Below are 12,234 nucleotides of genomic sequence, written 5' to 3' on the forward strand. Positions count from 1 at the left end.
CTTCATTGAAGTGTCAGCCCTCATCCATCAATCAATCATCCGCAAGAAACAATAACGCTGTGGCGATGGGGCAGCTTTTATGGGGCTTACTCATGGGTATCGGAAACAGCACTTAAGTGTAGTTCTGACACCGGGAGGAAAAACAGAGATGAGGCGCTCGGCTTATTCCACATGCAGGTAGAGCAGATAAGAGGGGGGGGGGGTGGAGGTGGGTGGGTGGGTGGGCGGGGCGGGGGGGGGGGATAAGTATACGGTGCCCCCCGTGGCAGTGGAGCTTGGACACTGGAGTTTTTTATCTCCTCTGCAGCGGTGGATTTCTTCTTCTCTTTTGTGCATCCGCTTCGTTTTATTATTAGTCGAGTTGTTGTTTTTGGTTTCAAACATCTCGGTGTTTAATTTGTTGAAATTAAAACAAGGTTAAAGAGTCTGCAGGTACGTTAACTTAAGAGTTAGGGAATGTCATTCCATTTGTGGAAGCGCCTTAAACAGCAATACCGCTGAGGGCCACTAGAGGTAGACTCCCCAGACCCCCGTCCAATCAGATCCACCGCTGGCTCCTCCCCGCAGCCCGTCCAAATATGATCCCGAACCGCTCCGAAATAGCAAGATGGCGCCGGGAATAATCCGAGCGTGACAACATATTCCCCGCCCACCTACACCTTCAAAATGACTGCACCACAGGCCTGTCAATCAAACCAGACAGCCCCAAACATATCTCTCTTTAAGGCCAAATATCGAATTAATAATGGAATTATTTTCAGAAGGGACTCGAGCTATTGACACCATGATGACTTGTGAAAAAAATAAACTATTGACTTCTCTATTTAATGAGAGACGTTGATAGTTTTTGATTGGGAGCCTATTGGAGCCCGCCCCTAGTGGCCCTTGGTGGTACTGCACCCTAAGGCACCTCCACATTGACTTTACGTTTTAAACCTGAAGACCGCTTCCAATTTTTATACACAGTCTAATCTACAAACCGTCTTTTATTTACTCTTCACGTCATTGTTGTTTACAATATTTCTAAGTTTCAAGTAAACAGGTGTTTTTTTTGTTTTTTTTTCTAATGCCGCTGAAATATCCCTCAACGGCATTTTAACAGCCGACCAGCATCGTCACCGTTGTTTACTCGTAAATAACCTCCGCAGACCACACGCGCTGAAAATAGAGCGGCACATTCGTCACGGCAACGTTCGGCGATCTCCCAACACAGAAATAAACGAAAAATGCTAAATGGTCCAACAGTCGGTTTTGCTGTATGTGAGCCTTTTGATTTCCCCGACCCAGGTCTCTTGACGGCGTCTCTGCAACATGAAACATGACACGTCATCCATTATTCTGTACATGTGGCTTGCTATCTCAGCCCCGCTCCATATGGCCTCTGTTGTCTCTAGACACCCAAATCCCTTTCCTCAGGCCAGGGGCTGTTTTTGTGGGAACCATTACATTGCTCCTCTTCCTCAGAGGAACGGGGTGACGATGATGAGCAATCACAGCCACAGCCAGACTTTCAGCCTCAAAATTTCTGACAGGATATTCAACAATTGACAGTATCCGCTTTGTTGGCCCAATTGCTAATTCATGCAAGTTGACAATCTGGAGGCAACAATTATGAGTGATGAAAGGACTGAGAATAAGAGGAGAGAGCACTTAAGAGGGGGAGGGAGGGAGGAGACAAGAAAACATGAAGTGTACTTGACGAGGGGAAGGAGGGAGGTAGGAGATACCAGAGAGGAAGAGGGTGAAATTTTAAAACACAACCTCTTGTAAAAAAAAAAAAAAAGCAAACACGCTGAACAGATGAACGCACGGTAACGCACGGCAACGCACGGCGTCGAAATGCTTTTTGTGTGTTGGATTGCGGCATAAAATGGCTTCGGCGTTATTTCCTTATCGCAGAAAAAACAAACAAAAACAAACAAAAAACGTACCGTGGTGAGAGGAGCTCCACAAGGAGCGGTGAAGACCTCAGGTGCTTCACGGCGAAGGATTTTTTTTTGTTTTTGTTCCCCGGTGAATTTACAGGCGACGTGGGCGTTTGTCTCGAGTCGTCCTGGTCTAGATCTTTCTGCATAATTGGCAGAACAAAGACGGTCAAATAAAGTTCACCGGGGAGCCTTTTTCTGCATTGCTGCGCCGAAACGAGTTATTTTAAGGCCTCTGAACCACGCGAAGGTCCGAGCGGCGCCGAGTAATTAAAGCAAGGTTGTTGTTGTTGTTGTTGTTTTTTTAAGTCCCGGCAAAGAATGCGAACGTAGCTACAGATGCACGCGTTTTTGAAGGTTTCTCAAAGTAAACGTACAGAACCTGAAGTAAACAACGGGGAGTACTTCGACGTGCATCTCCGCCCGTTCAAAGGCACTTTTGACGGAGGGGGGGGGGGGAAAAAAAAAAAAAGAAAGAAAGAAAGAAAGAAAGAAAGAAAGCCCGGCGGCGCCCTGGACACGAATCGGATCGAGTTGTTCAACGGGGACGGATGTCGTAAGCCGTCGCCGACTCGCGTTTCTCTGCACCAAGTTGGCCGCAGTGTGTGAGGGGAACATGAGGGTGATGCTAAGTGAAATGCTCATTTTGCGTTTGTGATTACCGAGGCCCATGGGCGATATGCACTAATGTGAGCTAATGCAATAGATTACACAGTGCTGGCCCAGGGGAACAGACAGCAAACAGATGTGGTCTACTCACAAAAAAAAATAAAAAATGGAGGAGGGTTGGAGGAGGGGCGGGAGGATGGGGGGGGAGGAAACAAAACAACAGGAAAAAAAAAAAAAATCAAAGTTGAAAGTGTTCTGAAGATTGTCCCTTTGCAGTTTGTTGTTTACAGATCGCACGGCCCTGATAGGTTCTGTCAGTCTTCTCCTTTTATAGTTATGGGAGGAGGGAGGAGGAGGAGGGGGGTCAACAATGGCGCGCTGACGTCGTCGCACACGTCGGGGCTATTACCGAACTTCTCTCAGGAAGCTTGATTTGTTATTTTTTTTATTTATTTTAAGGACGTAAATGCTCGGTGAATCACAAAAGGGGGGGGGGGGATAACATCCTGCTGCACTTGTGCTCTGTTTGAAACCTGACAGCTGATAGGCAACACCTGTGTGACATTAACCAATTAGGACGGCAGCCACACACACACACACACACACACACACACACACACACACACACGCCATTCCTCATTACTGTACGTTTCAGACCTACGAGCATTTCTGTTTATTTCCTGTTTGTGTGTTTAATTTTTTGTTGTTGTCGTCGTCCCAAACAGAGAGGTATTTCTTCAGACGGACGCAGACCTCCGCGGGTTTTAATGTCTGTTCCGTACGAAGCGCTGAAACCATCCTGTACTTTGCACTGTAACTTCGTCCTCAGCTCCTGCACAGTGTAGTTTGAGGAAAGCTAACTGCGCTAACAGAGCTCTGAAAGCACCAATCTGCAAGGCTGTAATCTTGACTTTGTCAACGCTGCTCTCTAGTGGACCGTCTCGGTCATTGAAGGAAAACAGGAACATGCATCGAATACTTTCTTTTTATATATATATATATATATATAACATCAAATAAACACCGTTAGAACATGTTTTCTGCCTTTCAGTTCGGCTTCAATGTAAACGTGAGGCCGATACACGCAGCCCGTAATGTTTCCTGTCAGAAACGATAATTACGTTAAAGATATTAAAAGTCCACTGATGATATAAATGGAACTGGAAAGGGCGGATGCGAGTATGTAAAACAAATTGGCGCCGAATTCATTTTTTTTTTTTTTTTTGTATCTTAGCTTTTGCTTTTCAGATCCAGATCCAGAGGCAAGTCTGCAAGTAGAGATGTCATAGCGGGGGAGCGAGACCCCCTCAGAGCAAGTTAAAGAACAAAAAAAAATGATAAATAAATATACACAAACGTCGGGTACGACTTTGAACCGCTATCCGTCTTCGGCACATTGACGATACGGTTTGAAAGTGTGGCGAGACTCGGCAGAAAGGATTCTCCCCGAATCCCCTCAGACTTAACGTGGACTAAATGCATCCTAAATACGTCTCAAACTAAACGTCATTCACCGTTTATGAGGAAAACAAAAACAAAACAAAAAAAAAAACCATCTTTCTGACTCATTGAACTGCCCAAATACACCAGCCTTTAACTAGAAATACTAATAATAACCATTCATGTCTTCCAACAACTAGTTTGCAGGGTTGTTTTTTTATAAGAGCTCTGTACAACTTCAAATTGTTCACCAAATTACATCTCTAATCCACAAAGTCCCAAACTGCAACTTAAATATACTGTTTATTAATTTGGTGGAATGTAAACATCGAAATTCGGGATATGCACCAGTTTCAATTATTCTTTTATTGAAACTATTTTGCTCTGGTATTTATTCTTTAAATAACTCAACATATAAAAGGAACAAGATATTTGTGTTGACAAGCAGCCGCGTCAGTAGAAGCTTTGGATCTTCTTAAAAAAGTTTACCAGCTACAAACTGTGACCTGCAGATCATAAGAGTCCAAAATTAAGAGTCCACGACACCAACGCTGACGGAGTTCATCGCCTCACTTTATTATTGAAATGTGTCATACAAATCTGAAAACAATACTTAAATTTTTTTTTGTCTTTTTTTGTTTAAACAGAAGTTTTACATGTAAAGTGAATACCAAAAAAAAAAAAATTAAAGGAAAAAATACAACAGAAATAACTTAACTCAGGCTTTTCAAAGTGGCAAAAAAAAAAAAAAAAAAACCCAACAGATTAACACAGCATGTAAATATCCGTTAACCTGAGACTCTTATGTTTCACAGTGTACAGTTACGGGAGCCATTCGTCAACATAGCTGCTTATGTATTTTTACCAACTGCGGTCTAAAAAAAAAAAAAAAAAAAAAAAGGCCGCTCGATGACCAAAAAATAACGCTTTCAAGACTCTGCGTGGTAAAAAAAACAACAAAAAAACAACCAAACAACAAACAACTAAACTGGTGAACGGGGACTAAAGGATACAGCAGCACCAGTTCGCACACCGACAACAACTGTGTGAACGTTTGTTTTACAGCTGATGGATTTGAGGCAAAAGCAGATGACGGGCAAAAAAAAAAAAAAAAAAAAAGAAGAAAAAAAAGTTCTGTGTTTTACAGAAATAATAATAAGAAAATGGGCTTGTAAAGTACGTCGAATAAATCAGCAACCCAAAAAAAAAAAAGTATTACAGTTAATCAGTAGTGGTAAGTTCTGCGTCACCAGATGAGTTTTATATTCCGTGGCGTTTAGACAAAGACGCGTCCATCTACGACTCCGGCTCCCCCTAAAAAAAAAAAAACAACAACAACAACAACAACAACAACCATCCGTCTCTTGTTCGGTCAACGAGGTTCTGCGGGCTCAGTTGACATGATAGCTTCAGCAGCTTTACAAAAAAACAAACAGAAGTGTCTAGAGCACAACATGAGGTAGAACACTTTTCCAACACGCACAGAAAGGAATCGTTGCTGTGGCCCGTTTGTAAACTACTGGGCCGAAGCCATCAAGTCTATTTTACAGAAACTCCCCACCGTCCAGTGCTTTGGAGAGGAAAAAAAAAACAAAAACAAAAAAAACAGAATAGTGCGTAATTACTGCCTGGACATCAATAGGAAGTGAACGGAGCAGCAATCTTTTTTGTTTTTTTTTATCTCCACACTAAATTCTCTTAGGTTTTAGCTTCATTTTCATGTACTGAAAGTTTACAGATATATTTTACGTCTCCGCCCCCCCCCCTCCCCCCCACACGTAGCTTCTTCTTCTTTTTTTTTTAACTGTTACGTCACTGACAGATAACTGAACATTAGTGTGGGTCCGATGTGGGCGAAGCAACAGTTTGGAGTGAAAACAAGAAACACCAGTGCACAAAATATTTCCAAAGAGAGATGATCTGCATTTTTCTATATATATATATATATATATATATATATATATATATAAAAATAACAACAACTAAAGTACACTGAAATCTTGAGCCCTGAAATGTCTGTGCAACGCAAAATTTTCTTCCACTGAAAAAAAAACCAACAAAAAAAACCATCTTAAATTAAGGGGAGCGTCGACACACTTTGAGCGCAAACCATCTCTCTTATTGAAGTCAAACATTTAAACAAGTTTTCCGAGAAGTTCTCCAAAATAAGGTAGCAGCACGGTTTAAATCTAGAAAGAGGAGGAGGGGGGAAAAAAAATAGATTTTTAAATGTAGATCAAATGCAAGGCACATTTTTTTTTTTTTTACCCTGCTGTGTGTATTTAAAAAAATATTTTTTTGTCAGCGGTTTACCTCGGTGCTTTTTTTTTTTTTTTTTTTTTTTTTACTTTAGGTAGTTTTGTCAGTGGTCCCGTAGCGTAGATTTGGGAATGAGGGGTCTCTCCTCTGCAGGTTGGGTAGACTGGGTAAGTGTTGGTACAGCACAGTTCTGCCCCCTGAGAAGAAACCTTTAACATTAGCTCTGCAAACCTGCCGCGATAACGCAGATGTAAAAAAAAAAAACTAAAAAAAAAACATGGAGACAAATTTATCAGCTGCTTTCAGCGGTTGCTATTTCGGTGGTGATGATTTTTTGTTTGTTTTTCGGGACGCGTTGCTACGTACCTGCTCTTGGGTTGGCCAGGCCTCCGTGACCGGGGTTTCCCGGAGCGCCGTGGTAGAGCACCGCCAGGTCGCTGGGCGTGTAGGAGCGCAGGAGGTTCATCATGCTCCAGTCGGTGTTCAAACCTCCTCCGAGGGGCGACGGCGTGCTCTTCGCGGCGCCGAGAGCCTCGGGAGCGGCGGACGGGCCCGAGCCCTGCGGTGCCGCTTTCGCGCTTCTCCCGGCCGCGAGCAGCCAATTGGACCCGTCCCCCGCCGGTCCTCTGAAGCCGGACTTCTCGCCGGGGTCGGCCTCCCTGCTCGGAGGTGTCGAGTACTTCAATCTCTTGCTGGACGGTCCTCCGAAATCCATCTGGGGGAGGCTCCCGAATCGGCTCGACAGGCACAGCCTGGCGGCGTCCGAGTGCCAGAGGGCCCCGCTCATCGCCGGGTAACTCCTCTCGCCGATGCCCACTCGGTCCGGGGGGGCCGGACGGTCCGGGGGCGCCGGACGGTCCATGACGTACTTGCTGGCCGCGTTGGGTTTCCTCATCATCTCCGGATACCTGGAGGGTTCCTGAGCGGGATGCGACCGCTGGGCCTCCTGGACGACGTCGTGCGCGGCCGCGTGGACCGGCGAGGGTTTGGCAGCGGGAGGATTCGGATTCGGGGGCGTCTTTTCTTGAGGTTTGTCCGGCTGGGGGGGCGGAGACTTGGTCCGACGAGGGTAGCGCCTGTCGGTCGGGACGAGCGGCGCGACGTCTTTCCCTTCGAGCGCCGGGGGGCAGCCTGTAAAACGCCCGTGTCTCACGCCGCCTCCGGACGACCTGTTCCTTTTGGTGCCGTCGGACTTCTCTTTGTGAGTCAGCTTCTTGTGCATCGTCAGAACCTCCGGGTAAATGGTTTTATACGCACAGGACGAACAGGCGATTTGAATTAATGCGTTTCTGGGCTCTGCGCCGGCGGGGATGGAGAGGGACACTTTTAAGGACAGGTTTAACGGGGCCTCCGAGTCCTCGTCTTTTATCTCCCCCCTCCCCGGGTTAACGGGTACGGGGTACTTTATGAGCACGTCGTCGGTCAGGGAGTACGCCGAATCGGCGGTTAATTTCTCGTACTCGGCCTTCACCCGGACGAGCGGTTTGCCGAGTTTGTTGCCGTCGAGTCGGTCCTCCGACCGGACTCCGGGGACCCAGAGCTTGGATCTGCTCGAGGCCGGGTTTTCGCCGTCGTTCCCGTGTTTTGGGTCGCTCGGGGAGGGCAGCGACGGCGCCGGTCGGCTGGGGATGTCCATGTAAGGTTTGTCCTTGTGACGCCGATCCAGGTGATACTTCAGCGAAGTCTTCTGGGCCGCGGCGTAGTCGCAGTAAGCGCACTTGAACGGTTTCTCACCTGAAAGATATATACGTTTAAAACACAAAGTCGCGGTTCAAAATCTGCCGCGAACAATTTGACATCATTTTATAAGTCTCGTATTTATAAAATAATCAGTGGAGGTGAAGGCGGAGTTACCCGTGTGGGTCCTCAGGTGAACCGTGAGGTAGTAGCTGGATCTGAACGACTTGCCGCAGTAACTGCATTCTTTTGATCGGAGTTTCGCTCGATCAAAACCGTCCTCACCTTTGAAAAGTGGAACAAATACTTCAGTGAATTCAACACAGAAAGGAGGACAGAAAAAAAAATAATAATAATAAACACACGGTGTTATCAGCCCTACCACCAGCAGAGGGCGCACTTGTTAGCGGCGTTCTTCCTATGAAACCAGTGGAGAGACAGCTGGAGTCAAACTCACCTGAACCCATGTTTTCCTCGAAGCCCTCCTCGGACCCGTCCTCCGCCTGGTCCACCGAGCCCGTTCTGGACAGCTTCCCGTCCACAGAGAGAGTTGGACTTTCTTCCCCGCCCCGCTCCCGCTTGTGGACTCTGGAGTGGAGAACGAGCTGGTGGTAGGTCCTGAAGGTCCTCTGACATTCCTCGCAGGTGGTCGGCCTCTCTTTGTCCTTGTGTTTTTGCATCAGGGACCTTCGCTGGCGCTCCGGCCGTTCTTCAGCAGCCTGCTGCTGAGACCGGACCTCTCGCCCGAGTCCCTCTTTCGGCGTTTTGTCTCCGTGGGCCTCGGACCAAATCTGAGTCAACTCCTCCTTGTCCGAGCCGCAGTCTTCGTTGTCCGTGCTGACCTCCAGGCCGATGTCTTTGATGTTATTGGGACCCACCGCCACTTTCCCCTTCGTGGCGAGTTGCCAGGCCTGGTACGTGTTGAACGGGTCGAGCTGAGGAATCCATTTCGACGACCGCGCGTTTCGCAAACCGCTTCCTGACGAGCGGCGCTCGAGGTTCAGGCTGTGAAGAAACGCTTCCTGTGTGCCGAGGGGGCCGCTGTCGCCATCCGCCTCGTCCTTGTCCCCGTCTCCGTCTCTGTCTCTGCCGGGCTCCGCCTCTCGGTTGTGCACTCTGCTGTGCTCCACCAACGCGTCGTAGTCGGGGAAGAAAAATCCGCAGACCATGCACATTTTGTAAACCGTGACGACCGGCTCCGAGGCCGCCTCCTGGACGGCGCCGTTGACCGTGGCCGGCGTCTCCAGGTCCTGCTGGGCCTTGCTCTTCGCTCCCGGCTTCACGTGCATCTTCATGTGGTTCTTGAGGAACCACGGCTCCCTGAAGCGCCGCCCGCAAACGGCGCAGCAGTACGTGAAGTAGTCCTTGTGCTTCCTCGTGTGGCTCTCCAGCTCGCCGGCGTCCTGCGAGACGTGGCCGCACACGATGCAGCTGCGGACCTCCTCCTCCTCCTCCGCCGCCGCCGCGGGGAGGTCGCCCGGTTTGGGTCGCGGCCTCTCCCCCGGGATCCTGAACTCCGCTTCGACCCGAAGCACGGCGGGCTCGAAGAACGTGGTGGGGTGCTGCGTCAGCACGTGGGGGCCCAGCTCGTCCTGGTGAGCGAACGTCTGGTCGCAGAACATGCACGCCAGCGGGACGCCTCCCGCAGACTGCCACGCCGCCTTCGGCGAGCGGGTGCCCTGCGGCGTCACGCTCGAGCCGGGCCGCGGGACGCTCGCGCCGTTACTGGGAAGAACATCTTCGGCGACTCCGTCCGCGAACGGCAGCAACAAATGAGTCAGCATTTTTGGTTTTTTTTTTTCGTCCTCTCACTGTCCAGATTGTTAGGGAACCTGGAAAAGACGGGAACAGTGACTTTAATACCAAAAGCCACAGACAGGCGAGACACCAAACTTCATATGAATAGATTAAATTACACAACAGAAAGAATTGTCTTTCCTTATACTGAAACAGGAAATGGAGCTTCTTTTTTTTTTTTTTTTTTGCAATCAACTACAGACAACTCATTTCCTCTACGTGCAGACAACTGATAAAACAACCTTTTCCTTTCTGCTTTATCCTACTTTTAAGTGTATATATATATATATATATATATATATATATATATATATATCTACGTATATATAGTTGAGGACTCAATTAGAGATTTCGGTTTGTTTAAAATCAGCCTAACTTCACTGTGATAATAAAAATACAGCATAGGCTCATTATGTCATTCCAGTTAAGATTAAAACGTGTTTTGTTATTAAAACAGATTGTTCTTGAAAACTAATTTGACATTTGTGACTGCTGGCTGAAGTTCAACGAAGACATTACGCCACTATTGTGACATTTCAGGACTTTTTCTGAGCGACGTTAATCTTCTTCGCTTTGCGGCCTTTTTTTTTTTTTTTCTTTCTTTTTCCTAATCACGTCCAAAATTCAGTCTTAAAATGACATTTATGGACTTGCCTTGATCGGCATTTAAAAACATGAAACAGCAGCCACACCCACCCCCCCCCCCCCCCCACCCAAAAAAAAACAAAAAACTTCTTAAGAAGTCTTCCTATCCGACACCTTAACGGCTCCTGGCGTTCAATCTTTTGTTTTCTGATCAACGGGACAACACCATGTTTAATGAACCCCCCCCCCCAAAAAAAAAAAAAAAAAAAGTTAAAATCTCATCAAATACTTTGATTGGCTCCAGAGTGCAGTAACTGGGTTCACAAGTTCAAAGGCCAGCTGTTAGCATCTGTATATATATATATATATATATATATATAAATGCAACCTAAAACCATAATAATATAACATGGCAGCTGAACAACGGGGTTGATGAGTGGGGGGGGGGGGGGTGGTGGTGGTGGTGATCCCAAACAGCCAATTATGTCCAATTACATAATATATTTGCGACATAACCTCCCAACCCCGGTGCATAATTTACTATTGATTATTAGCAATTGTAGTTTGTTGGTGCTTTTGGCCTGGGTCCAGGTGAGCACAGGCGACTCCGCGCAGCGTTAATGAGCCTGTGATTTGTGAGTACACGCATGCTTTGTGCGAGGCAGCGTTTAACGTCAGCCACCTTGTTATTCAAGCCAGCACAGCAGCTCTCGTTAAGACCATTAATTACTGGGGGGGGGGGGGGGGGGGGGGGAGAAATGCCCGAAGTAACACTAAACACGTAACTTTCAATAAAGTTAATTGATCGGCTATTACATTTCTATACGTGTATTGTAAGCACGAGCACGAGGAAGTCGTTACTTCGCTGCTGCTGCTTTTTTTTTTTTTTTTTTTTTTTTTAAAGTCATACAGATCGATATCAGTTAACTGATTGGGAAGCTCACAGAAGCTGAATTTATTTTAATTTTTTTATTATTTTTTTTAAAAAAGCAGCGTGAGTTCAATTTAAAAACAAAACAAACAAACAAACAAACAAAAAAAAAAAAAAGTACAAACGACGACGACCGACGTTATTTTTCGTGACAACAAAACCGGTGCAAAGAAACAAAAACAAAACGTTTAAACGTGTGTTGCTTTACGTTTCGAAAAGTTTAACCCGGAGGAAGTAACAACAAGCGAGCAAACAACAAAAACAAAAAAAGCTAACGACGCCGAGTTGCTTTTAAAACACCGAACTCATCCCAACGACTTCTTAACGTTTGCAAACAAACAAACAAACATTACCAAAAAAAAAAAAAAAAAAAAATTAACACCACAAAATAAAAATTAAAAAAAATAACAAAACAACCGACGCCGGGTTTTTTTTTTTTTGTTGTTGTTTTTTTTTTTTTTTTTTTTTTTTTTTTTTTGCGTCGTCTTCCAACTTCGACCCCCTAAAAAAAATAAATAATAATAATAAATAAATAAATAAATAAAAACTTTACCTACCAACTCCGAAAGAGTTTCCGGATTAATGATAAAACGCGAGCGAGCTGGAAATCAGTTGAGCTTTTCTCCGGGCTCGTTTTTGGCGAGCGAGTTGCTCCTCCGGTTCACACGCCGTCACAAGCCCCTTCGCCTCCTCCTCCTCCTTTCCCTTCCTCCCTCCTCCTGCCTCCTCCTCGCGCTTTTGCTCGGACAAACTCACCTACTCGATTGTTTGGATCATATTTGTTCGACTTGGCGGAGTCCTCACCGTGCAGCTGTTGAGCTCCGAAGGACGCGCGCGCAACTTCTCCAACGAGTCGTAAAGGGAAGAGCGAGCGAGCGAGTGAGAGAGAGAGAGAGAGAGGGGCGTGCACGCGCTTCCATCTCCCCACACACACACACACAGAAACCCCCCCCCCCCAAAAAAAAAAACCCCATAGGGCAGTCACGTGATCCCGACTAACAGAAACGAGGG

General features: G+C 46.5%; 2 protein-coding genes across 4 annotated transcripts in view; one reads left to right on the forward strand and one right to left on the reverse strand.

The window, feature by feature from the left end:
• LOC138628081 (teashirt homolog 2) overlaps nt 1-12,234 on the forward strand; it is a 253,786-nt gene that overhangs the window by 76,381 nt on the left and 165,171 nt on the right. The gene's annotated exons all lie outside the window — the stretch shown is intronic.
• On the reverse strand, nt 5,403-12,090 carry znf217 (zinc finger protein 217). Of its 3 annotated transcripts, none has more exons than XM_069710877.1 (5): nt 11,980-12,090; nt 8,368-9,742; nt 8,088-8,195; nt 6,600-7,967; nt 5,403-6,430 (listed from the first exon to the last, which is right to left on the reverse strand). In XM_069710877.1, the coding sequence occupies exons 2-5, from the start codon at nt 9,692-9,694 to the stop codon at nt 6,324-6,326; spliced, it is 2,910 nt and encodes a 969-aa protein (XP_069566978.1). In that variant the 5' UTR covers nt 9,695-9,742; nt 11,980-12,090; the 3' UTR covers nt 5,403-6,323. The 3 variants fall into 3 exon arrangements, with proteins under 3 accessions (XP_069566978.1, XP_069566976.1, XP_069566977.1); XM_069710875.1 differs by having other exon boundaries at nt 5,403-6,442; XM_069710876.1 differs by lacking the exon at nt 11,980-12,090 and adding an exon at nt 11,781-11,850 and having other exon boundaries at nt 5,403-6,442.

This window comes from Brachyistius frenatus, unplaced genomic scaffold (genome assembly GCF_029030835.1).
Source record: "Brachyistius frenatus isolate BFR_SWC_R1_liver_20210118 unplaced genomic scaffold, ASM2903083v1 Contig_95, whole genome shotgun sequence".
NCBI classification, from domain to species: Eukaryota; Metazoa; Chordata; class Actinopteri; family Embiotocidae; genus Brachyistius; species Brachyistius frenatus.